General features: G+C 52.1%; 1 protein-coding gene across 1 annotated transcript; it reads left to right on the forward strand.

The window, feature by feature from the left end:
• The first annotated feature begins 4,825 nt into the window (after positions 1–4,825).
• On the forward strand, positions 4,826–25,427 carry paqr3a (progestin and adipoQ receptor family member IIIa). The gene is made up of 7 exons (XM_072432604.1): positions 4,826–4,970; positions 13,219–13,456; positions 14,407–14,569; positions 16,677–16,832; positions 20,478–20,675; positions 21,573–21,663; positions 23,475–25,427. Exons 1-7 carry the CDS (start codon positions 4,910–4,912, stop codon positions 23,621–23,623), a joined length of 1,056 nt encoding a protein of 351 aa, XP_072288705.1. The 5' UTR covers positions 4,826–4,909; the 3' UTR covers positions 23,624–25,427.
• Positions 25,428–26,125: the final 698 nt, after the last annotated feature.

Below are 26,125 nucleotides of genomic sequence, written 5' to 3' on the forward strand. Positions count from 1 at the left end.
CTCCCCCCGTGACTCCCCCAGTGGCTCCCCCGTGACTCCCCCCGTGACTCCCCCTGTGACTCCCCCAGTGACTCCTCCTGTGACTCCCCCTGTGACTCCCCCAGTGGCTCCCCCGTGACTCCCCCTGTGACTCCCCCAGTGACTCCCCCGTGACTCCCCCAGTGGCTCCCCCGTGACTCCCCCCGTGACTCCCCCAGTGACTCCCCCTGTGACTCCCTCAGTGGCTCCCCCCGTGACTCCCCCAGTGGCTTCCCCCGTGACTCCCCCTGTGACTCCCCCAGTGACTCCCCCCGTGACTCCCCCTGTGACTCCCCCAGTGACTCCCCCTGTGACTCCCTCAGTGGCTCCCCCCGTGACTCCCTCAGTGGCTTCCCCCGTGACTCCCCCAGTGACTCCCCCTGTGACTCCCTCAGTGACTCCCCCTGTGACTCCCTCAGTGGCTCCCCCGTGACTCCCCCAGTGGCCTCCCCCGTGACTCCCCCAGTGACTCCCCCTGTGACTCAGAACAGTCCCAGTCCTTCTATTGTGTTCTCTCAGAGGCAGTGACAGGAGGTGGAACCTGTTTAACCCGTTAATATTTAATTAAATAGTGTTAAGAAAACAAGTGTAGTTATTATTACTTTACTTTGAGTCAACAAGGACTGGAATTATAATATAATTATAATATAATTATATATATAATTATAATATAATTATATATATAATTATAATCTCCTCCTTGAACCGACACCTTAACGTGGTGGAGGGGTTTGAGTGCCCGAATGATCCCGGGAGCTATGTTGTCGGGGGCTTCATGCCCCTGGTAGGGTCTCCCAAGGCAAACAGGTCCTAGGTGACGGGTCAGACAAAGATCGGTTCAGAAGCCTCTTATGACGACGACACAATCAAGGCAGTTCACGTCGCCCGGATCGGCGTCACCGGGGCCCCATCCTGGAGCCAGGCCTGGGATGGGTGCTCCATGGCGAGCGCCTGGTGGCCGGGTCTTACCCCACGGGGCCCGGCCGGGCACAGCCCGAAAGAGCGACGTGGGGCCGCCCTCCCGTGGGCCCACCACCCGCAGGAGGATCCATAAGGGGCCGGTGCAGAGAGATCTGGGCGGCAGTCGACGGCAGGGGCCTCGGCGACCAGATCTCCAGACAAAGAGACTAACTCTGGGGACATGGAATGTCACCTCGCTGGGGGGGAAAGAGCCTGAGCTTGTGCGGGAGGTTGAGCGATACCGACTAGATATAGTCGGCCTCACCTCCACGCACAGTTTGGGCTCTGGAACCCATCTCCTCGAGAGGGGCTGGACGCTCCACTTCTCTGGTGTTGCCCGCGGGGAGAGGCGGCGGGCTGGTGTGGGCTTGCTGATAGCCCCTCAGCTCAGCCGCCACGTGTTGGAGTTTACCCCGGTGAACGAGAGGGTCGCGTCCCTCCGCCTTCGGGTGGGGGACAGGTCTCTCACTGTTGTGGCGGCCTACGGGCCGAACAGCAGTGCAGAGTACCCGGCCTTCTTGGAGTCCTTGGGAGGGGTACTGGACAGTGCACCGACCGGGGACTCCGTTGTTCTACTGGGGGACTTCAACGCCCACGTGGGCAATGACAGTGACACCTGGAGAGGGGTGATCGGGAAGAACGGCTTCCCCGATCTGAACCCGAGCGGTGTTCAGTTATTGGACTTCTGTGCTAGCCACGGATTGTCCATAACGAACACCATGTTCAAGCACAAGGGTGTCCATCAGTGCACGTGGCACCAGGACACCCTAGGCCGGAGGTCAATGATCGACTTAGTTGTCGTGTCATCAGACCTCCGGCCGCGTGTCTTGGACACTCGGGTGAAGAGAGGGGCAGAGTTGTCAACCGATCACCACCTGGTGGTGAGTTGGATCCGCTGGCGGAGGAGGAAGCCGGACAGACTTGGCAGACCCAAGCGCATTGTGAGGGTCTGTTGGGAACGTCTAGTGGAGCCCTTTGTCAGTAGGGTATTCAACTCGCACCTCCGGGAGAGCTTCTCCCATGTCCCGGGGGAGGCTGGGGACATTGAGTCCGAGTGGACCATGTTCTCCGCCTCCATTGTTGATGCGGCTGCTCGGAGCTGTGGTCGCAAGGTCTCCGGTGCCTGTCGTGGCGGCAACCCCCGAACCCGGTGGTGGACACCGGAAGTAAGGGATGCCGTCAGACTAAAGAAGGAGGCCTATCAGGCCACTCTGGCTTGTAGGTCTCCGGAGGTCATCGACGGGTATCGGCAGGCCAAGCGAGCCGCGGCTCGTGCTGTCGCAGAGGCAAAAACCCGGGCCTGGGAGGAGTTCGGGGAGGCCATGGAGGAGGACTATCGGTCGGCACCAAAGAAATTCTGGCAAACCGTCCGGCGCCTCAGGAAGGGGAAGCAGTGTCTCACAAACACCGTTTACGGTGCGGGTGGAGGCCTGCTGACCTCGACTGGGGATGTCGTCGGACGGTGGAAGGAATACTTTGAGGATCTCCTTAATCCCTCAGTCACGTCTTCTGAAGAGGAAGTAGAGACCGGGGACTCGGAGGCTGGCTCATCCATCACCCAAGCTGAAGTCACTGAGGTTGTCCGCAAACTCCTCGGTGGCAGGGCTCCGGGGGTGGATGAGATCCGCCCTGAGTACCTAAAGTATCTGGATGTTGTAGGACTGTCTTGGTTGACACGTCTCTGCAACATCGCGTGGCGTTCGGGGACCGTGCCTCTGGACTGGCAGACCGGGGTGGTGGTCCCTCTGTTCAAGAAGGGGGACCGGAGGGTGTGTTCCAACTACAGAGGGATCACACTCCTCAGCCTCCCGGGTAAGGTCTATTCCAAGGTACTGGAGAGGAGAATCCGACCGATAGTCGAACCTCGGATTCAGGAGGAGCAGAGTGGTTTTCGTCCCGGTCGTGGAACACTGGACCAGCTCTATACCCTCCATCGGGTGCTCGAGGGTTCATGGGAGTTTGCCCAACCAGTCCACATGTGCTTTGTGGATCTGGAGAAGGCTTTTGACCGTGTCCCTCGGGGTGTCCTTTGGGGGGTGCTCCGGGAGTACGGGGTCCGGGGCCCTTTGCTCAGGGCTGTCCGGTCCCTGTATGACCGGAGCAGGAGCTGTGTTCGCATTGCCGGCAGTAAGTCAGACCTGTTCCCAGTGCATGTTGGACTCCGCCAGGGCTGCCCTGTGTCACCGGTTCTGTTCATAATTTTTATGGACAGAATTTCTAGGCGCAGTCAGGGGTCGGAGGGGGTCCGGTTTGGGGACCACAGGATCTCATCTCTGCTGTTTGCAGACGATGTTGTCCTGATGGCTCCATCAAACCCGGACCTGCAACATGCACTGGGACGGTTTGCAGCCGAGTGTGAAGCGGCTGGGATGAGAATCAGCACCTCCAAATCCGAGGCCATGGTTCTCGACCGGAAAAAGGTGGCTTGCCCTCTCCAGGTGGGTGGGGTGTCCTTGCCCCAAGTGGAGGAGTTCAAGTATCTCGGGTCTTGTTCACGAGTGAGGGAAGGATGGAGCGTGAGATCGACAGGCGGATCGGTGCAGCGGCTGCAGTGATGCAGTCGCTGCATCGGACCGTTGTGGTAAAGAGGGAGCTGAGCCGAAAGGCAAAGCTCTCTATTTACCGGTCGGTCTACGTTCCTACCCTCACCTATGGTCATGAGCTTTGGGTAGTGACCGAAAGAACAAGATCGCGGATACAAGCGGTCGAAATGAGTTTCCTCCGCCGGGTGGCTGGGCGCTCCCTTAGAGATAAGGTGAGGAGCTCGGCCACACGGGGGGAGCTCGGAGTAGAGCCGCTGCTCCTCCACGTCGAGAGGAGCCAGCTGAGGTGGCTCGGGCATCTGTTCCGGATGCCTCCTGGGCGCCTCCCTCGGGAGGTGTTTCAGGCATGTCCCACCGGGAAGAGGCCCCGGGGAAGACCCAGGACACGCTGGAGAGACTATGTCTCTCGGCTGGCCTGGGAACGCCTCGGGATCCCCCCGGAGGAGTTAGAGGAAGTGTCTGGGGAGAAGGAAGTCTGGGAGTCCCTGCTCAGACTGCTGCCCCCGCGACCCGGCCCCGGATAAAGCGGCAGAAGATGGATGGATGGATGGATGGATATAATTATAATATAATCATATATACAAATTCTAATATAATAATTATAACATAAAACGATGATGCACAAAAATGCTCTAACAAACAAATATGCAGCAACTTTACAATAAAAAAACAATCATTTTCAATTATTCACTGTTTTAGTTACAATTTCATCTTTGAAGCGACTGTGTCCAAATAATGTATCTTGTGGATTAATAAAGTTCTTTTTTAAAATGAATTAGAATGTCAGTGTTGTAAATGCACCTGAGCGGGAAAGTGTGGCCCCAGGTCCAAATCCTACTCTGTGTGAGACTGGAACCAAAACAAAAGGTACCAGGAACTGAACAGAAAACACCTCTAAGTACCTTTAGATTGACAATGGAGCGACCTATAACATCATCAACAACAACAACAACAACAACAACAACATGTGCAATGTTTTTGTAATTGGGAATAAATCATCTTAAATTGTCCTCATATTTGGACATGTTTACGTCACATCTGAGGTCACATAGGTCATGTTTAGGAGGTGATACAGGACAACCTGTGTAAACAAAGGATCATACACACAAATACATGACATTCAGGTCAGTGAAACGACTAATCATCTTCAAAATAACTCGCGGTGGCCAACGAGACACCGGCCAGTTGACCTTTGACCCCTCCTCTCTTCCGCCTCTCCGCCCAAACGTCTGCGTGATGTGTGTCTTTTCCCGTCAGGCGCACCTCTGGGCAGCCGGGGTCCTTCGCCGATGACGTAAACGTGCTGATTTGGAGGATGATGTTGTGGCGGAACTTTGGTTGAGCTCTTTCTTCTCTTTGGTGCGTGTGTTTGCGGGGATCGCGGCCAGATGCGGGGTCCGTACTATAAGCCGCACAATGGCACGCACTGCACTTACTCCAAACTGAAAGGTAAAAGCCTCGCGCGCGGCTTTATTCGAGTTAAACGTCACTGTCGGGCTAGTTAGCATTAGCCGCTAGCTCCGATGGAAGCTGTGATTTGTTTGGACAGATTTAACCTCCGCAAATAGTTTCTTTTGTTGTGATAATGAGATGTAAAGACGTGAATGTGAGAGACGGGCTCATAACTGAAGCTTTTGAACAGTTTAATTACATTTTAGAGGAAGTTTGACGTGTTACGTGATTGTTGAGATGAAGTAGCATCAGAGTTGTTTGTTGTTTGTGATCACGTGTCCAGAGTTTGGGCTTTTTACGACTTATTTTGGGATAAAAGTTGAAGAATGATAGTTTTATGAGACAGAAGAAGTTGTGAAGAGACTTTTGGCCGACTCGAAATCAGAGTTTATGCAGCTGTCGGTGAATAAAAACACCATTCTCAAACTAGTTTCTTCTGTGAAAATGTGCAACGTGAAATATAATGGCAAAAGATATGTATAAAAAAACAATAATAAACATATACTAAATACCTTAAATATATATATATATATATTATACATACATACATACATATACACACCATTTACAGTTTAGTCAGAGTGTAAATGTGCACGGTGTTGACATGATCGTGGAGTGGCAGGATTTAAACTTGTGATTGTGTAAATAACCGCAGACATTTATAATTCTATTTAATGTATTTAAGAACCAGTTCTTCAGGAGGAGAACCGGTTCTTCTTGACTTTTAATCCATGTCTCTATGTCTGGAGCACTAGTCTCTGTTATGTCACTGTCCGTCTTCTGTCAGTGTCATTAATGTTGTGTCTGTGGGAGCAGCCCACTCTCTTTTACCTGCAACCAAATCTACCCTCTGGGAACTAATAAAGTTCCCTTCAGGAGGAGAACCGGTTCTTCAGGAGGAGGAGAACTGTTCATATGGAGCAGGGACTCGAGGAGCATCTGGAGCCACAAACAAAGGGTTTTACAAAAGGAAAAGGTTGAAATCTGCTGTTCTAGAGAGAGAATAGTTACAAATAAAGTGTATTATTGATCCTGAAGTCGTTTGAGCGCCTGGTGCCCCCCCACCTCACCATCTCAGACTCCTCCCCCCTCACCATCTCAGACTCCTCCCCCCTCACCATCTCAGACTCCTCCCCCCTCACCATCTCAGACTCCTCCCCCCTCACAAATCAAATCAATTTATTTTTGTAAGGCCCAAAATCACAACAACAGTTGCCTCTGAGGGCCACAGGGAGAAATGAATCAACAATGTCTGTGGTGGCGATGGAGTCAGACAATGTCTGTGGTGGCGAGGGACGATGTCCCAGGGTCCTCTGTCCTTAGACTCTCCTTCTCGGCCAGGAAAAACTACAAAAAAAACCTCTTTGGGAAAAAAGCGTAGAAACCTGGAGGAGTTCCAGTGAAGGAGAGATCCCACTCTCACAGACGGACACGAGGAGACTGGAGCTGGACCCACTCTTCAGGCAGATGAGGGACCGTCTGAGTCGAGCTGGACCCACTCTTCAGGCAGATGAGGGACCGTCTGAGGCGAACTGGACCCACTCTTCAGGCAGATGAGGGACCGTCTGAGTCGAGCTGGACCCACTCTTCAGGCAGATGAGGGACCGTCTGAGGCGAACTGGACCCACTCTTCAGGCAGATGAGGGACCGACTGAGGCGAGCTGGACCCACTCTTCAGGCAGAAGAGGGACCGTCCACACAGGGCAGGGACCACTTCACCAGGAGAGGGGCATCTGGGTCCACAGGTCCTCAGAAGAGAGAGAAAGAAAAAGAAGGCGGTGAACAGTTTGCAAGTGGAATTAAAAAATAAATATTGTTTGATAGCATAAGTAGTCAGAAGAAGAAGAGGATAGTGCTCAAGCTGCCATACTTCCCCCAGCATAGTTACTCCTAGGGCAGCGTAGCTAAAGCTGTGGGTTAATGTTTATGTTCCTAACTACTCTGACCATAAGCGATTTCGAAGAGGAACGTTTTAAGCCTGAACTTAAATGAAGAGACTGTGTCAGCATATTTAACATGGGTCGGGAGCTGATTCCATAACACAGGAGCTTGGTAGCTAAACGCTCTACCTCCTACAGTACTTTTAGAGACTCTTGGCACCACCAGAAGGCCGGCATTCTGAGAGCGAAGAGCTCTGTTTGGATGATATGGTTCTATAGCATCTTTGAGGTAGGATGGGGCCATGTCATTTATGGCTTTGTAGGTCAAGAGTATAATTTTGAATTTGATTCTAGACTCGACGGGGAGCCAGTGAAGAGACTCCAGCACCGGCGTAATGTGCTCACTTCTTTTTGTTCCTGTTAGTAATCTTGCTGCTGCATTTTGAACCAGTTGAAAGCTTTTTATGGAGCTTTTAGGACACGCTGCGAGCAGGAGTTACAGTAGTCTAATCTAGTCGTTACAAATGCATGGATAAGTTTTTCGGCATCACTTTTAGGCAGGATTCTTCTGATTTTGGCTCTTGTTGCGCAAATGGAAATAGGCTGTTTTACAAGCTTGATTTATATGAGCTTTAAATGAGAGCTCCTGGTCAAATAAGACTCCAAGGTTTCTTACAGTAGAACTGGAGGCTACACTGACATTGTCCAGTGTGACTATCTGCTCAGATAGAGCGTCTCGTAGATGCTTAGGGCCAAGCACAATGACCTCGGTTTTTTCAGGGTTAAGAAGCAGGTAGTTTAGTGTCATCCAGGTTTTTATCTCCTTCACACAAGTACTAAGTCTGTCTACTTGATCGCTCTGATCAGGTTTCATTGATAAATACAGCTGAGTGTCGTCTGCATAGCAGTGGAAGTTAATGTCATGTGACCTGATCATGTGACCTAACGGCAGCATATAAAGAGTAAACAGAATTGGACCGAGTACTGAACCCTGTGGCACACCGTAAATTACTTTAGAGCTTGGTGAGGAGCTCTGGTTTACATTAACAAATTGGAACCTATCAGATAGATAGGATTTAAACCAGCTGAGGGCTGTTCCTCCAACACCTACATCACATTCTAACCTCTACAGTAGAATGTTGTGGTCGATGGTGTCAAACGCTGCGCTGAGGTCCAACAGAACCAGGATTGAGACCAGTCCATCGTCAGCGGCTAATAACAAATCATTTGTGACTTTAACTAGTGCAGTTTCAGTGCTGTGGTGGGCTCTGAACCCTGACTGGAAAACTTCAAATAAGTTATTGTCCTGCAGGTGGCGACAAAGCTGTTTTACTACAACTTTTTCAAGGATTTTAGAGACGAAGGGAAGATTTGAAATAGGTCTGTAGTTTACCAATAGGTCGGGATCTAGATTAGGCTTTTTCAGAAGAGGTTTAATGACTGCATGTTTGAAGGACTGTGGAACATAGCCACTTTCGAGTGAAGTATTTATTATATTAAGAATAGGGTCTATAATTAGGGGAAGAATGTCTTTGAGGAGTCTGCTTGGAATGGGGTCTAGGACACAAGTTGAGCTTTTAGAGGACATAATGGCTGAAGTTATCTCTGCTTGATCAACAGCTGTGAACCTTTCTAAGTTTACAGGTGGATTTATATGGGACGTTAGATTTACAGCTTGGGCTAGTTCAGGGCTAATAGCGGGGGTAATTTCATCTAATTTATCTCTGATTGTTTTTATTTTATTGTTAAAAAATAGGAGGAAATCATCAGAGCTGAGTGTAGCTGGGATTGAGGGCTCTACTGCACTGTGACAGTTTGTTACCATGGCTACAGTGCTGAAAAGAAATTTAGTGTTACTTTTGTTGACTTCTATTAGATTTGAATAATATCTGGTTTGGGCCTTACGCAGAGCCTGCTTATAGGACAGCAGGCAACTTTTCCATGCTTTTAGAGATTCTTCGGTGTGAGAGCGACGAAATAATCCCTCTAACTTTCTAACTTTTTGTTTATGTGAACGCAGTTCTTGGTTGTACCATGGGGAGGCGCGCTTTGGCCTAATGACCTTCTGTTTTAACGGCGCTACAACGTCAAGAGCAGACTTCAGAGAATTCATGGTCAAGTCGACACATTGATCACTTAAACTGGGACTAAAACTGTTCTCAGCAGGATCACATGACATGTCACTGAATATTGGCTCTATTATTTCTTTGAATTTTGAGATAGATTTTTCAGATATTGTCCTTTTCATTATAACTTTATTTTGTGGGACTGGATGATCTTTAAGAATAAACTGAAAGGTAATTAGGAAATGATCTGACAATATAGGGTTTTGAGGGAGGACAATGAGGTCACTAATCTCTGTTCCATACGTTAGGACAAGATCCAGAGTGTTCTTGTGAGTGTGAGTCGGTTTATTTACATTCTGAGTGAAACCAATGCTGTCTAACAAGGCGCTGAAGGCATTACTGAGAGCGTCATCACTCATGTTCACGTGGATATTAAAGTCTCCAACTATAACTATTTTATCCCAGGCTAACACTAAGTTTGATATAAAGTCAGAAAACTCTGTTAAAAACTCTGAATAGGGACCAGGAGGTCGGTAGATAACTATGAACAAAACTCCTTTTAGGTTTTTCATATTTGGACATGTGATTGACAGCATAAGGCTTTCAAATGAGTGAAATGCATTGTTAGTTTTAGGGCTCATGAGTAGGCTTGAGTGTGAGATCACTGCCACACCACCACCTCGGCCTGTGCTCCTGGCAGTCTGAAAGTTAACATGGCTGGGTGGGGTGGACTCATTTAGTCTGACGTAGTCGTCTTGTTGAAGCCACGTTTCAGTTGGAGCTAGAAGATCTATGTTATAGTCACTAATTAATTCATTAACTAAGAGCGATTTGGAGGAAATTGCTCTAATGTTTAGCAGTCCACATTTTACGTGTTTATTCATTTGTGTATTTGTGTCATTTGTGATTGTTATTTTCCTTAAGTTATTTGGTCTGACGCCTGAAATATATTTTTTCTGAGATGTGACTTTTTGGCATTATTTGTACGAGGGACACGAGGGACACGAGGGACACGAGGGACACACACAGTCTCTATCTGTCTTGAATCTGAACACTTCACATGTAACAGAACGGGCGAGAGTTCAGCGACAGAGGAGCGTCTTGAACTGCTGCTCTGCGCCCGGGGCTCATCCCTAGATGGTCACTTAACACGACTAAGATTATCGGTCAAATTCCGAACTAATAGGGATGTACCCTCCGAAGTCGGATGGATGCCATCCCTGCGTATGAGCCCGGGCTTTCCCCAAAACGCACTCCAGTTATCAATAAAGACAACGTTGTTTTGAGGGCACCATCTGGATAACCAGTTGTTGAATGCTGAGAGACGGCTGTACAATTCAGCATTGATCCGATTGGGCAGGGGACCAGAAAATATTACAGTGTCCGACATCGACTTCGCTAGGTCACACACCGCGGCTACTTGAACTTTGAGCACCTCTGATTGTCTCCGCCGGGCGTCGTTACCGCCTGCGTGAACCACGACTCGCCGGAAACGGGTCCTACTCCGCTTTAAGATCCTAAGGTTTCCTTCGATGTCACCCATTCTGGCCCCCGGGTAACACCTAACGCTAGCAGCTGGCAGCTTCACGTCTCTAACAATAGAACTCCCGATTACAAGAGTTTCTCTCGTGTGTTCAGCGGGCGTGTGATCGCTGAGGGGAGAAAACCTATTATAGACGTGAAGCTCACGGCGCTCTGAGGTTCGGCGTTTAGCGCCTTGTCCCCTCCGAACTGTCACAAAATGGTCCCTATTCTGTTCCTGGTCTAGTCCCGGCTGCACGGGAGACGCTGAGGGGCTGTGCTCGGCCTTACTGCTACTGCTAATGCTAATGCTACGCCCTGCAGCGCGGTCCGGTAGCCCTCGCGCTAAAACCGAACTATAACTGGACTTAAGCTCCTCTAAACAGCGGATCCGCGCTTCTAACTCCGTAACCCTGGCAACCAAAACTACCACTACACTGCACTTCACGCACCTATCATCAGAGAAGGAGCCAGGGTTCTGACTCGACATATGACAGCTCAAACAGGTAAAGGTAGATCCAGCCATGACTCTAGCGGCTAGGCTGCGCTAGGCTAGTTCAGGCTGGAGCTAGAAAGTGAGGAGGGCTTTTTAATCCACGAAATACTGAAAAGCGAGCGGCTTGAGGCTCCGGATTGTTTGCGGAGAAATCAAACGCTCACTTTCGTGTATATGATGCGTAAATAGTGTGTATAATTCGTGGATTAATCGGTAAAAGGCTCTAAGAACGAACAGCTCTGAAAACGCGACACACTCACCGGAAATGACGTCACCAATCTCAGACTCCTCCCCCCTCACCCCTCACGTCACAGACTCCTCCCCCTCACCATCTCAGACTCCTCCCCCTCACCATCTCAGACTCCTCCCCCCTCACCGTCTCAGACTCCTCCCCCTTCACCGTCAGACTCCTCCCCCTTCACCGTCACAGACTCCTCCCACTCACCGTCTCAGACTCCTCCCCCTCACCGTCTCAGACTCCTCCCCCTCACCGTCTCAGACTCCTCCCCCTCACCGTCTCAGACTCCTCCCCCTCACCGTCACAGACTCCTCCCCCTCACCGTCTCAGACTCCTCCCCCTCACCGTCACAGACTCCTCCCCCTCACCGTCTCAGACTCCTCCCCCTCACCGTCTCAGACTCCTCCCCCTCACCGTCTCAGACTCCTCCCCCTCACCGTCTCAGACTCCTCCCCCTCACCGTCTCAGACTCCTCACCGTCTCAAGACTCCTCCCCCTCACCGTCTCAAGACTCCTCCCCCTCACCGTCTCAGACTCCTCCCCCCCTCACCATCTCAGACTCCTCCCCCTCACCATCTCAGACTCCTCCCCCCTCACCGTCACAGACTCCTCCCCCTCACCGTCACAGACTCCTCCCCCTCACCGTCACAGACTCCTCCCCCTCACCGTCACAGACTCCTCCCCCTCACCGTCACAGACTCCTCCCCCTCACCGTCACAGACTCCTCACCATCACAGACTCCTCCCCCTCACCGTCTCAGACTCCTCCCCCCCTCACCGTCTCAGACTCCTCCCCCCCTCACCGTCTCAGACTCCTCCCCCACTCACCGTCACAGACTCCTCCCCCTCACCATCACAGACTCCTCCCCCTCACCATCTCAGACTCCTCCCCCTCACCATCACAGACTCCTCACCATCACAGACTCCTCCCCCTCACCGTCTCAGACTCCTCCCCCTCACCGTCTCAGACTCCTCCCCCTCACCGTCTCAGACTCCTCCCCCTCACCGTCTCAAGACTCCTCCCCCTCACCGTCTCAGACTCCTCCCCCCCTCACCGTCTCAGACTCCTCCCCCTCACCGTCTCAGACTCCTCCCCCTCACCGTCACAGACTCCTCCCCCTCACCATCACAGACTCCTCCCCCCCTCACCGTCTCAGACTCCTCCCCCTCACCGTCTCAGACTCCTCCCCCTCACCATCACAGACTCCTCCCCCTCACCATCTCAGACTCCCCCCCCTCACCGTCTCAGACTCCTCCCCCCCTCACCATCACAGACTCCTCCCCCTCACCATCTCAGACTCCCCCCCCTCACCATCTCAGACTCCTCCCCCTCACCATCACAGACTCCTCCCCCTCACCATCACAGACTCCTCCCCCTCACCATCACAGACTCCTCCCCCTCACCATCACAGACTCCTCCCCCTCACCATCTCAGACTCCTCCCCCTCACCATCACAGACTCCTCACCATCACAGACTCCTCCCCCTCACCATCACAGACTCCTCCCCCCTCACCGTCACAGACTCCTCCCCCCTCACCATCACAGACTCCTCCCCCTCACCATCACAGACTCCTCCCCCTCACCATCACAGACTCCTCCCCCCTCACCGTCACAGACTCCTCCCCCCTCACCATCACAGACTCCTCCCCCTCACCATCACAGACTCCTCCCCCTCACCATCACAGACTCCTCCCCCCTCACCGTCACAGACTCCTCCCCCCTCACCATCACAGACTCCCTCCTCTTCCTCTGCACCACCATCACCAGGACCTCAAGTGGGGGGGACTTTATTATGATAAGAAGTATAAAGTGTAAGATGTACAACTACAGTAGGTGGTAATGTAACACTTTATTCCATAAAACAATAAAGAAGAAGAAGAATGGAGAGACGAGGTGGGACTGACAGAAAAAGTGTAGTTCATGCGAAAAGTGACTTCTAAAGTGAAAGGCCGTATCATTCAGCACGTTACAGTAAATGTAAAGTCAAAGATATAATTAGGACCGATGTTTGTTTATGTGTGTGTTTTTCTTCCTGTGGTTCCAGCCTCCTCCTCTTCAGCCTCCTCAGGCCCCGCCCCTCTGCCCGCGATGCCGCACAAGCCGGAGAAGCCGGCCCAGACCACGCACTACATCGAGCTGGGTGGGTACCAGTACTGGCCCGTGCTGGTGCCCCGGGGCATCCGGCTCTACACGTACGAGCAGGTCCCGGTGTTTCTGCGGGAAAACCCCTACATCACCGACGGTTACAGGGCGTACCTGCCCTCACGCCTCTGCATCAAGAGGTCAGCAAACACGCCGGGCAGTAGGGCTGTGGTCAAAATATTGATACTGCGATATATTGTCACGGACTCGTCACAGTATCAATGTTTTTTTTAAATTTCAAAGCCTGTAGGTTTTAAACGAGGTGTAATAGTACTTTTGGAGATGATCTGTGCAGAAGATGCTGCTGTAGCTGTTCAGATCATGAAACATGTGAAACTAGAATGTGTTCCTTTATATTTCTATTTGGCTCAGTTGGTTGGATGAAGTTATTGGAGCAGAATGGATTTATGAATAAGTACTTTGTGGATAAACATGACATTTCAAACATTTTCTTATCCAGAGTAAAAACATTACCATTTGGTACATTATCAAGACCCTTTTTTAAAAAAATATTGGGTTAGGTATCGTATCGTGAGGGTCTTGGCAGTACCACGCCCCACAGGGCACGACATGGAGCCGATGGCACCAGATAAAGAAGGGAACGAGATAAATTTGAACGTTCTGTTCCCTCCCGCTGTGAGGGCCTTATGCGGGGCGGCTCCCGGGTCTGACCAGAGTCCCTCTTTTAGCAACTCACAACACAGACCATGATCCTTTACGCCATTTCAGTGCTGAAATGTTTTTTTTTTTTAATTCTTCTTTTTATTTTTTTCATGTTTTCTATTTTATAATTCTTTCTTTTCCCCCCTCGGCCCAAAAGCTTTACTCGTCAGGACAGTCGTAGTGTGAGAGGGGGAGCGAGCGGGTGTAGACAGACGGCAAATGTTGAGGGCCGTATTCCTGCCCACAACGCCATATGTGCAACACCTTAACCACTGCACCACCAGCGACGCACCACTTTAATCTGTCACGTTTTGGGAATATAACAGTGAATATTCCAGTTCTGATGTCACTGATGCCGACTCTGATCATAATGATATCATTTTATTGTATGATAGTCACTTTTAAAGGGTGTGGTCCTTGTGTCCAGCCTCTTCATGGTGTCCAATGAGACGGTGAACATGTGGAGCCACCTGCTGGGCTTCCTGCTCTTCTTCTTCCTGGGCGTGTACAACATGGCGTCCGTGCTGCCGGCGGTGGGCGCCTCCCGAGACGACTACGTCATCTACTCCGTCACCATCTTCTGCTTTCAGGTACGGACGGAAGGGCCCCTCCACAGATCTGACTTGTAACTCTGCTGTTCTTCTCCTCTACTCCTCCTGTGCTCATGTTCTCCTCCTCTGCTCCTCCCGGGCTCATGTTCTCCTCCTCTGCTCCTCCTGTGCTCACGTTCTCCTCCTCTACTCCTCCTGTGCTCATGTTCTCCTCTGCTCCTGCCGTGCTCATGTTCTCCTCTTCTGCTCCTCCTCTGCTCCTCCTGTGCTCATGTTCTCCTCCTTTGCTCCTCCTGTGCTCATGTTCTCCTCTTCTGCTCCTCCTCTGCTCCTCCCGTGCTCATGTTCTCCTCCTCTGCTCCTCCCGTGCTCATGTTCTCCTCCTCTGCTCCTCCCGGGCTCATGTTCTCCTCTTCTGCTCCTCCTCTGCTCCTCCCGTGCTCATGTTCTCCTCCTCTGCTCCTCCCGTGCTCATGTTCTCCTCCTCTGCTCCTCCCGGGCTCATGTTCTCCTCCTCTGCTCCTCCTGTGCTCACGTTCTCCTCCTCTGCTCCTGCCGTGCTCATGTTCTCCTCCTCTGCTCCTCCCGGGCTCATGTTCTCCTCCTCTGCTCCTCCCGTGCTCATGTTCTCCTCCTCTGCTCCTCCCGGGCTCATGTTCTCCTCCTCTGCTCCTCCTGTGCTCACGTTCTCCTCCTCTGCTCCTGCCGTGCTCATGTTCTCCTCCTCTGCTCCTCCCGGGCTCATGTTCTCCTCCTCTGCTCCTCCTGTGCTCACGTTCTCCTCCTCTGCTCCTGCCGTGCTCATGTTCTCCTCCTCTGCTCCTCCTGTGCTCACGTTCTCCTCCTCTGCTCCTCCCGGGCTCATGTTCTCCTCCTCTGCTCCTCCCGTGCTCATGTTCTCCTCCTCTGCTCCTCCCGTGCTCATGTTCTCCTCCTCTGCTCCTCCCGGGCTCATGTTCTCCTCCTCTGCTCCTCCTGTGCTCACGTTCTCCTCCTCTGCTCCTGCCGTGCTCATGTTCTCCTCCTCTGCTCCTCCTCTGCTCCTCCTGTGCTCATGTTCTCCTCCTCTGCTCCTTCCGGGCTCATGTTCTCCTCCTCTGCTCCTCCTGTGCTCACGTTCTCCTCCTCTGCTCCTCCTGTGTTCATGTTCTCCTCCTCTGCTCCTCCCGTGCTCATGTTCTCCTCTTCTGCTCCTCCTCTGCTCCTCCTGTGCTCATGTTCTCCTCCTCTGCTCCTCCCGTGCTCATGTTCTCCTCCTCTGCTCCTCCCGGGCTCATGTTCTCCTCCTCTGCTCCTCCCGGGCTCATGTTCTCCTCCTCTGCTCCTCCTGTGTTCATGTTCTCCTCCTCTGCTCCTCCCGTGCTCATGTTCTCCTCCTCTGCTCCTCCCGTGCTCATGTTCTCCTCCTCTGCTCCTCCTGTGCTCACGTTCTCCTCCTCTGCTCCTCCCGTGCTCATGTTCTCCTCCTCTGCTCCTCCCGTGCTCATGTTCTCCTCCTCTGCTCCTCCCGTGCTCATGTTCTCCTCCTCTGCTCCTCCTGTGCTCACGTTCTCCTCCTCTGCTCCTCCTGTGTTCATGTTCCCCTCTTCTGCTCCTCCTCTGCTCCTGCCGTGCTCATGTTCTCCTCCTCTGCTCCTCCCGTGCTCATGTTCTCCTCCTCTGCTCCTCCCGTGCTCATGTTCTCCTCCTCTGCTCCTCCTGTGCTCACGTTCTCCTCCTCTGCTCCTCCCGTGCTCATGTTCTCCTCCTCTGCTTCTCCCGTGCTCATGTTCTCCTCCTCTGCTCCTCCCGTGCTCATGTTCTCCTCCTCTGCTCCTCCCGTGCTCATGTTCTCCTCCTCTGCTCCTCCTGTGCTCACGTTCTCCTCCTCTGCTCCTCCTGTGTTCATGTTCCCCTCTTCTGCTCCTCCTCTGCTCCTGCCGTGCTCATGTTCTCCTCCTCTGCTCCTCCCGTGCTCATGTTCTCCTCCTCTGCTCCTCCCGTGCTCATGTTCTCCTCCTCTGCTCCTCCTGTGCTCACGTTCTCCTCCTCTGCTCCTCCTGTGTTCATGTTCTCCTCTTCTGCTCCTCCTCTGCTCCGCCCGTGCTCATGTTCTCCTCCTCTGCTCCTCCCGTGCTCATGTTCTCCTCCTCTGCTCCTCCTCCAGCTGTGCATGCTGTGCTCGGTAGGCTTCCACGTCTTCTGCTGCCATCGCTCAGAGAAGACCAGTCGTCGTTGGATGGCTCTGGACTACGCCGGCCTCTCCATCGGGATCCTGGGCTGCTACGTGCCCGGCGTTTTCTACACCTTCTATTGCAACGACGTGAGTCCTACACCTCCTACTGCGACAGTCCTACACCTCCTACTGCGACAGTCCTACACCTCCTACTGCGACAGTCCTACACCTCCTACTGCGACAGTCCTACACCTTCTACTGCGACAGTCCTACACCTCCTACTGCGACAGTCCTACACCTTCTACTGCGACAGTCCTACACCTTCTACTGCGACAGTCCTACACCTCCTACTGCGACAGTCCTACACTAGCGTTAGCCACGCCCCTCACACACTAGCGTTAGCCACGCCCCTCACGCACACTAGCTTTAGCCACGCCCCTCACACACTAGCGTTAGCCACGCCCCTCACGCACACTAGCTTTAGCCACGCCCCTCACGCACACTAGCTTTAGCCACGCCCCTCACCCACACTAGCTTTAGCCACGCCCCTCACACACACTAGCTTTAGCCACGCCCCTCACACACAATGGCTTTAGCCACGCCCCTCACACACAATAGCTTTAGCCACGCCCCTCACACACACTAGCTTTAGCCACGCCCCTCACACACACTAGCTTTAGCCACGCCCCTCACACACAATGGCTTTAGCCACGCCCCTCACACACAATAGCTTTAGCCACGCCCCTCACACACAATAGCTTTAGCCACGCCCCTCACACACAATAGCTTTAGCCACGCCCCTCACACACAATAGCTTTAGCCACGCCCCTCACACACAATAGCTTTAGCCACGCCCCTCACACACAATAGCTTTAGCCACGCCCCTCACGCACAATAGCTTTAGCCACGCCCCTCACGCACACTAGCTTTAGCCACGCCCCTCACGCACACTAGCTTTAGCCACGCCCCTCACGCACACACTAGCTTTAGCCACGCCCCTCACGCACACTCGCTTTAGCCACACCCCTCACACGCACTAGCTTTAGCCACGCCCCTCACACACAATAGCTTTAACCACGCCCCTGACACATAATAGCTTTAGCCACGCCCCTCACGCACACTAGCTTTAGCCACGCCCCTCACGCACACTAGCTTTAGCCACGCCCCTCACGCACACTAGCTTTAGCCACGCCCCTCACCCACACTAGCTTTAGCCACGCCCCTCACACACACTAGCTTTAGCCACGCCCCTCACACACAATGGCTTTAGCCACGCCCCTCACACACAATAGCTTTAGCCACGCCCCTCACACACACTAGCTTTAGCCACGCCCCTCACACACACTAGCTTTAGCCACGCCCCTCACACACAATGGCTTTAGCCACGCCCCTCACACACAATAGCTTTAGCCACGCCCCTCACACACAATAGCTTTAGCCACGCCCCTCACACACAATAGCTTTAGCCACGCCCCTCACACACAATAGCTTTAGCCACGCCCCTCACACACAATAGCTTTAGCCACGCCCCTCACACACAATAGCTTTAGCCACGCCCCTCACACAATAGCTTTAGCCACGCCCCTCACACACAATAGCTTTAGCCACGCCCCTCACGCACAATAGCTTTAGCCACGCCCCTCACGCACACTAGCTTTAGCCACGCCCCTCACGCACACTAGCTTTAGCCACGCCCCTCACGCACACTAGCTTTAGCCACGCCCCTCACGCACACTAGCTTTAGCCACGCCCCTCACGCACACACTAGCTTTAGCCACGCCCCTCACGCACACACTAGCTTTAGCCACGCCCCTCACGCACACTAGCTTTAGCCACACCCCTCACACGCACTAGCTTTAGCCACGCCCCTCACACACAATAGCTTTAACCACGCCCCTGACACATAATAGCTTTAGCCACGCCCCTCACGCACACTAGCTTTAGCCACGCCCCTCACGCACACTAGCTTTAGCCACGCCCCTCACACACACACTAGCTTTAGCCACGCCCCTCACACACAATAGCTTTAGCCACGCCCCTCACACGCACTAGCTTTAGCCACGCCCCTCACACGCACTAGCTTTAGCCGCGCCCCTCACACGCACTAGCTTTAGCCGCGCCCCTCACACACACTAGCTTTAGCCACGCCCCTCACGCACACTAGCTTTAGCCACGCCCCTCACGCACACTAGCTTTAGCCACGCCCCTCACACGCACACTAGCTTTAGCCACGCCCCTCACACGCACACTAGCTTTAGCCACGCCCCTCACACACACAATAGCTTTAGCCACGCCCCTCACACACAATGGCTTTAGCCACGCCCCTCACACACAATAGCTTTAGCCACGCCCCTCACACACACACTAGTTTTAGCCACGCCCCTCACACACACACTAGCTTTAGCCACGCCCCTCACACACACACAATAGCTTTAGCCACGCCCCTCACACACACAATAGCTTTAGCCACGCCCCTCACACACACAATAGCTTTAGCCACGCCCCTCACACACAATAGCTTTAGCCACGCCCCTCACACACACTAGCTTTAGCCACGCCCCTCACACACACTAGTTTTAGCCACGCCCCTCACGCACACTAGCTTTAGCCACGCCCCTCACGCACTCTAGCTTTAGCCACGCCCCTCACGCACAATAGCTTTAGCCACGCCCTCACGCACAATAGCTTTAGCCACGCCCCTCACGCACACTAGCTTTAGCCACGCCCCTCACGCACACTAGCTTTAGCCACGCCCCTCACGCACACTAGCTTTAGCCACGCCCCTCACGCACACTAGCTTTAGCCACGCCCCTCACGCACACTAGCTTTAGCCACGCCCCTCACACACACACACAGCTCAGATCGACCTCAGGATTAACAAGTGTAATTCAAGTCTCACCGTCCAAACAATGACAAAAGGTGCGACTTATAGTCCGGATAATACGGTAAATACTGTAAGTGCTTTTTCTCCTCGTGCGTTAGAATAAGTGAAAGTGTCCAAAGCACTTTCTAAACTCCTAATCTGGATCAGAGCGTTTGAATTCCTCTGGATGTGTCGCTCGTCATCGCGTCCTGTCGTCCATTAATCGTCTCCACACCTTTTTTAAAAAATGTGACGACTCCGAACGCCCACGGCCCGCTCGCTCGTCCCTTTAACCGCCGTTTGGCTTGGGCCGCCTTCTCCCTGGCATCTCCCGCCAAACGCGGGAACAAGCGCGGCGCTATTTTGCCCTCGCTCAAATCTGCTGCGCCTCAAACCAGATGGCCCTCGCCGAGGAGGAGCGGGAGGAGCGCCGCTCTCTTTCTTTCATGCGGTGCCAGCGCCGGGCGGCTCCTCTGCGCCCGCCGCTCCCCAAACAAGACAGGCGGCATTATTACTTTGCATGAATCATTTAGTGAAGGAGATTTTGAGATTTTTTTGGCCGTACGCAGGCAGTGTAAATTTATGCGGCGCTAGATTCGTCGGGAAAAGTGCGGCTGGACGTTCTCCACTCAAACGGACAGAAGGACGGAGAACAAAATGTGAGAATGCTCAGAGGTCGCACTTATGGATACAGTCGTTTATTCTAATACTTCTGTACACGTGTCCCGGTTTAGTCCTGGTTTAGACCCGGTTTAGGCCTGGTTTAGTCCTGGTTTAGTCCTGGTTTAGTCCCGGTTTAGACCTGGTTTAGGCCCGGTTTAGGCCCGGTTTAGGCCTGGTTTAGACCCAGTTCAGGCCCGGTTTAGGCCTTGTGTCCTCGTGCTCCTCAGTACTTGACCCTTCAGTGCTCGTGTCCTTGTGCTCCTCAGTACTGGCGGCAGGTGTACCTGGTGGCGGTCCTGGCCATGATCCTGGCAGTGTTCTTCGCTCAGATTCACCCTGTCGCTCAGAGCGCTCAGTGGAAGCAGATGCGCTCGCTGCTCTTCTGTCTGGTGGGAGGATACGGCCTGGTGCCCACGGCTCACTGGATCTGGCTCTCAGGAGGCTTCAGCTCCGAGCTCGTGCAGGTACAACACGCTCACTGCCATGACTGGGTGTGGACCTGGAGGAGAGTGTGTGTGGAGGGAGGAGAGCGTGTAGACCTGGAGGAGAGCGTGTGGACCTGGAGGAGAGCGTGTGGACCTGGAGGAGAGCGTGTGGACCTGGAGGAGAGCGTGTGGACCTGGAGGAGAGCGTGTGGACCTGGAGGAGAGCGTGTGGACCTGGAGGAGAGCGTGTGGACCTGGAGGAGAGCGTGTGTGGAGGGAGGAGAGCGTGTGTGAGTGTGTATAAAAGTATGATAAAAGTGTGTGTATAAAAGTATAAATTAATGTGTGTGTGTATGTATAAAAGTGAATGTATGCGTGCATATATATAAAAGTATGTATGTATAAAAGTATGAATAAAAGTGTTTATATAAAAGTATGTAAGAATAAAAGTATGAATAAAAGAATGTATGTATAAAAGTGTGTATGTATGTATAAAAGTATGAATTAAGTGTGTGTATGTATGTACTGTATATGTATGAATAAATCTGTTTGTATGTATGTATAAATGTATGTATTCATACTTTTATACATACATTTATTCATATTTGCATACAAACATACTTTTATTCATACATTTATCCATACTTACATACATACATTTTCTACCACTTGTTCCCTTTTGGGGTCGCGGGTGACTGGAGCCTATCCCAGTGACTTCGGGCCTTAGGCGGGGTACATCCTGGACAGTGGCCAACTCGTGCATACATACATACATTTATTAATACTTTTATACATGTGTATAAAAGTATGTGTGTATAAAAGTATGTGTGTATAAAAGTATGTGTGTATAAAAGTATGTGTGTATAAAAGTATGTGTGTATAAAAGTATGTATATATATATATATATATAAGTATAAATAGTCCTTTGTTCCTCAGGCGTTCGTCCCTCGTGTTTTGGCGATGTACTTTCTCGCTGCTCTGGCTCTGATCTTCTACGTCTCCAAAGTCCCAGAGAGATACTTCCCAGGTCACTGCGCCACACTCTATATAATATATACATTATACTATATACATTATACTATATACACACTCTATATACATTATACACACTATAAACTCTAAACTCTTTGTGTCTGACCCTCATGTGTCTGACCCTCATGTGTCTGACCCTCAGGTGTGTCTGACCCTCAGGTGTGTCTGACCCTCAGGTGTCTGACCCTCAGGTGTCTGACCCTCAGGTGTCTGACCCTCAGGTGTGTCTGACCCTCAGGTGTGTCTGACCCTCATGTGTCTGACCCTCATGTGTGTCTGACCCTCATGTGTCTGACCCTCATGTGTCTGACCCTCATGTGTCTGACCCTCATGTGTCTGACCCTCAGGTGTGTCTGACCCTCAGGTGTGTCTGACCCTCATGTGTGTCTGACCCTCATGTGTGTCTGACCCTCAGGTGTGTCTGACCCTCAGGTGTGTCTGACCCTCATGTGTGTCTGACCCTCATGTGTCTGACCCTCATGTGTCTGACCCTCAGGTGTGTCTGACCCTCATGTGTCTGACCCTCATGTGTCTGACCCTCAGGTGTGTCTGACCCTCATGTGTCTGACCCTCAGGTGTGTCTGACCCTCAGGTGTGTCTGACCCTCAGGTGTGTCTGACCCTCAGGTGTGTCTGACCCTCAGGTGTCTGACCCTCAGGTGTGTCTGACCCTCAGGTGTGTCTGACCCTCAGGTGTGTCTGACCCTCAGGTGTGTCTGACCCTCATGTGTGTCTGACCCTCATGTGTCTGACCCTCAGGTGTGTCTGACCCTCATGTGTCTGACCCTCATGTGTCTGACCCTCAGGTGTGTCTGACCCTCAGGTGTGTCTGACCCTCAGGTGTCTGACCCTCAGGTGTCTGACCCTCAGGTGTGTCTGACCCTCAGGTGTGTCTGACCCTCATGTGTCTGACCCTCAGGTGTGTCTGACCCTCATGTGTGTCTGACCCTCATGTGTGTCTGACCCTCATGTGTCTGACCCTCATGTGTCTGACCATGTGTGTCTGACCCTCAGGTGTGTCTGACCCTCAGGTGTGTCTGACCCTCATGTGTCTGACCCTCATGTGTCTGACCCTCAGGTGTGTCTGACCCTCAGGTGTGTCTGACCCTCATGTGTCTGACCCTCATGTGTGTCTGACCCTCATGTGTGTCTGACCCTCATAGGTGTCTGACCCTCATAGGTGTCTGACCCTCAGGTGTGTCTGACCCTCAGGTGTGTCTGACCCTCAGGTGTGTCTGACCCTCATGTGTCTGACCCTCAGGTGTGTCTGACCCTCAGGTGTGTCTGACCCTCATGTGTCTGACCCTCATGTGTGTCTGACCCTCATGTGTCTGACCCTCAGGTGTGTCTGACCCTCATGTGTCTGACCCTCAGGTGTGTCTGACCCTCAGGTGTGTCTGACCCTCATGTGTGTCTGACCCTCATGTGTCTGACCCTCATGTGTCTGACCCTCAGGTGTCTGACCCTCAGGTGTGTCTGACCCTCAGGTGTCTGACCCTCAGGTGTGTCTGACCCTCAGGTGTGTCTGACCCTCATGTGTGTCTGACCCTCATGTGTCTGACCCTCATGTGTCTGACCCTCAGGTGTCTGACCCTCAGGTGTGTCTGACCCTCAGGTGTGTCTGACCCTCAGGTGTGTCTGACCCTCATGTGTGTCTGACCCTCATGTGTCTGACCCTCATGTGTCTGACCCTCAGGTGTCTGACCCTCATGTGTGTCTGACCCTCAGGTGTGTCTGACCCTCATGTGTGTCTGACCCTCATGTGTCTGACCCTCATGTGTCTGACCCTCATGTGTCTGACCCTCAGGTCAGCTGAACTATGTGGGCTCCAGTCACCAGCTGTGGCACCTGCTCCTGGTGCTCATGTTCTACTGGTGGCACCAGACGTCTGGATTCATCATGGTCTACAGGCACAGCCAGCCCTGCCCCGGGGCAGAGGCCACTGCCCTGGGGTAGAGGCTGCCGTCCCCGCCTCCCGGGCAGAGACCGCCGCCCCCGCCTAGAGGCCACCGCCCCAGGGCAGTTGGATCTGGACTTGGTCTAAAGACTGATCCACGTGTTCAAACTGGACGTGAATCAAAGACTTTTAAAATAATCGCACTAAGTTATAATAAACACTTTTGTCTTTAAAGGGGATGTGGGTGTTTTTAGCCAAATGTAGCCTCCAGTGGAACAGGAAACCCTCTGGTTAGAGGGACGAGGCGTGTCGTGTGTCAGTTTCTTTTACACTTGAGTTTTTTTTAGCCTTAAAGTTTTAGTCTGATCTTTGTCCAGTAAAACCTTCAGTTTTCTGAGTTTCATCGCAGTTTTTCCGCTACAAATCTTTAATTATACAATATTTTATCATTTAAAGTTCTCGAAGTCATTCTTTTTGGCAATGAAATGTTCGTATTTTTGGAACATTCAACTTTGATAAAAATAAATGCCTTTAAAAATTCAGCACAAATGTTTTATTAGTGCGTCAGGTTCTGATCCGTTTAACCTGCAGTGTAGCGCCCCCTGCAGCGCCCCCTGCAGTGTAGCGCCCCCTGCAGCTCCCCTCTGCAGCTCCCCTCTGCAGCGCCCCCTGCAGTGTAGCGCCCCCTGCAGTGTAGCGCCCCCTGCAGCGCCCCCTGCAGTGTAGCACCCCCTGCAGTGTAGCACCCCCTGCAGTGTAGCGCCCCCTGCAGCGCCCCCTGCAGTGTAGCGCCCCCTGCAGCTCCCCTCTGCAGCGCCCCCTGCAGTGTAGCACCCCCTGCAGTGTAGCACCCCCTGCAGTGTAGCACCCCCTGCAGTGTAGCACCCCCTGCAGTGTAGCGCCCCCTGCAGCGCCCCCTGCAGTGTAGCGCCCCCTGCAGCTCCCCTCTGCAGCTCCCCTCTGCAGCGCCCCCTGCAGTGTAGCACCCCCTGCAGTGTAGCACCCCCTGCAGTGTAGCGCCCCCTGCAGCGCCCCCTGCAGTGTAGCACCCCCTGCAGTGTAGCACCCCCTGCAGTGTAGCGCCCCCTGCAGCGCCCCCTGCAGTGTAGCGCCCCCTGCAGCTCCCCTCTGCAGCTCCCCTCTGCAGCGCCCCTCTGCAGCGCCCCCTGCTGGCCTGGGGCGCCTGGTGCTGTCCAGTGTCAAACATTTGCACACGACTCTGGCCCAGATTCTTTTCTATAAAACTAAAACGACAACTCGATATCGAACCAAAGATGAAAACGTTTTTATGTCCAGCCGTCGGTCAAACGGTCAGTTCTTCACATTATGTATTATGAGCAGTGTAAATGAGGCTCAGAACAAGCGCTGCCGAACAGAAACTAAAGATTGTTCTCGGTAAAATGAGAACAAAACACTCTGAACGCTCTCGTTTTCTTCAATTCTCTAACTTTTTAAATGAAATAAAGTGAATGTGAAAAAGAAGCTGAATCAAAAAGTTGGTGAATTTATGGACGAAAAAGTGACGTAAAAAGACAATTGTGAAGTTCTCAGTGTCATTTTGTGTCAAGTCGATCAATTATTACTTAAAAAACGAGAAACTTTCACTTTTAACGTATGTAAAATATAATCATGTTTTTACAGAAATGTGCTGATATTTTGAAGGTCGCAGTATTTTGAATTTGGTGCTGGATTTTCCTCTGAAACGTCTCGTTCTGAAGCGTTTGAGCTGATTTCTCTGGAGCAGTCGATCTTTTCATACGTAAAGTGCAGTATTGTCATTGTCACGTTGGCGTTTTTAGCGTGTTAAGTTATTGTGTGTTTTGTAAATAATGTGTTACGTTCAGACTCTGAATCCGAACGGTTTAAACTTGACGCTAAATAAAGTCAAAAACACTGGAACGATCCCACGCTCTGTCTGTTTTAAAGCTGCATTCTGTCACTTTTCCACCGCCGGCTCGTCTCCATGGAGATGGTGTTCTGACAGTACGTGTGCAGTGGCGGAAAGTACTAAAGTAAAAGTACTGAGTTCAAGTCCTGGCTTGGATAAAAATACAAATACATAAAATCTTTGGGGGAAAAGATTGAGTTTCTTCTTATTGACAAAACAAACATGGCCGCTCACGAGACAACAAACAAACATGGCCGCTCACAAGACAACATGGCCGCTCACCAGGAAACAAACATGGCCGCTCACGAGACAATAAACAAACATGGCCGCTCACGAGACAACATGGCCGCTCACCAGGAAACAAACATGGCCGCTCACGAGACAACAAACAAAAATGGCCGCTCACAAGAAAACAAACATGGCCGCTCATGAGACAACAAACAAACATGGCCGCTCACAAGACAACATGGCCGCTCACCAGGAAACAAACATGGCCGCTCACGAGACAATAAACAAACATGGCCGCTCACGAGACAATAAACAAACATGGCCGCTCACGAGACAATAAACAAACATGGCCGCTCACGAGACAAACAAACATCACACAAACAGAATCAAAAGAGCGAAACACAAAACTGTTTTAGTCTGATCTAAACGACCAATCAGCTTCTGT

Source organism: Eucyclogobius newberryi, unplaced genomic scaffold, assembly GCF_026437365.1.
Source record: "Eucyclogobius newberryi isolate DKJ021-1_F unplaced genomic scaffold, fEucNew1.0.hap1 SCAF_6, whole genome shotgun sequence".
Classification (NCBI taxonomy): Eukaryota; Metazoa; Chordata; class Actinopteri; order Gobiiformes; family Gobiidae; genus Eucyclogobius; species Eucyclogobius newberryi.

Excerpts from the sequence above, each read along its gene's own strand:
- paqr3a (XM_072432604.1), top strand. The coding sequence starts at position 4,910 with ATGCGGGGTCCGTACTATAAGCCGCACAATGGCACGCACTGCACTTAC. Across the intron at positions 16,833-20,477 it reads ACACCTTCTATTGCAACGAC|TACTGGCGGCAGGTGTACCT; the intron begins GTGAGTCCTACA and ends TGTGCTCCTCAG. Across the intron at positions 21,664-23,474 it reads CCCAGAGAGATACTTCCCAG|GTCAGCTGAACTATGTGGGC; the intron begins GTCACTGCGCCA and ends TCTGACCCTCAG.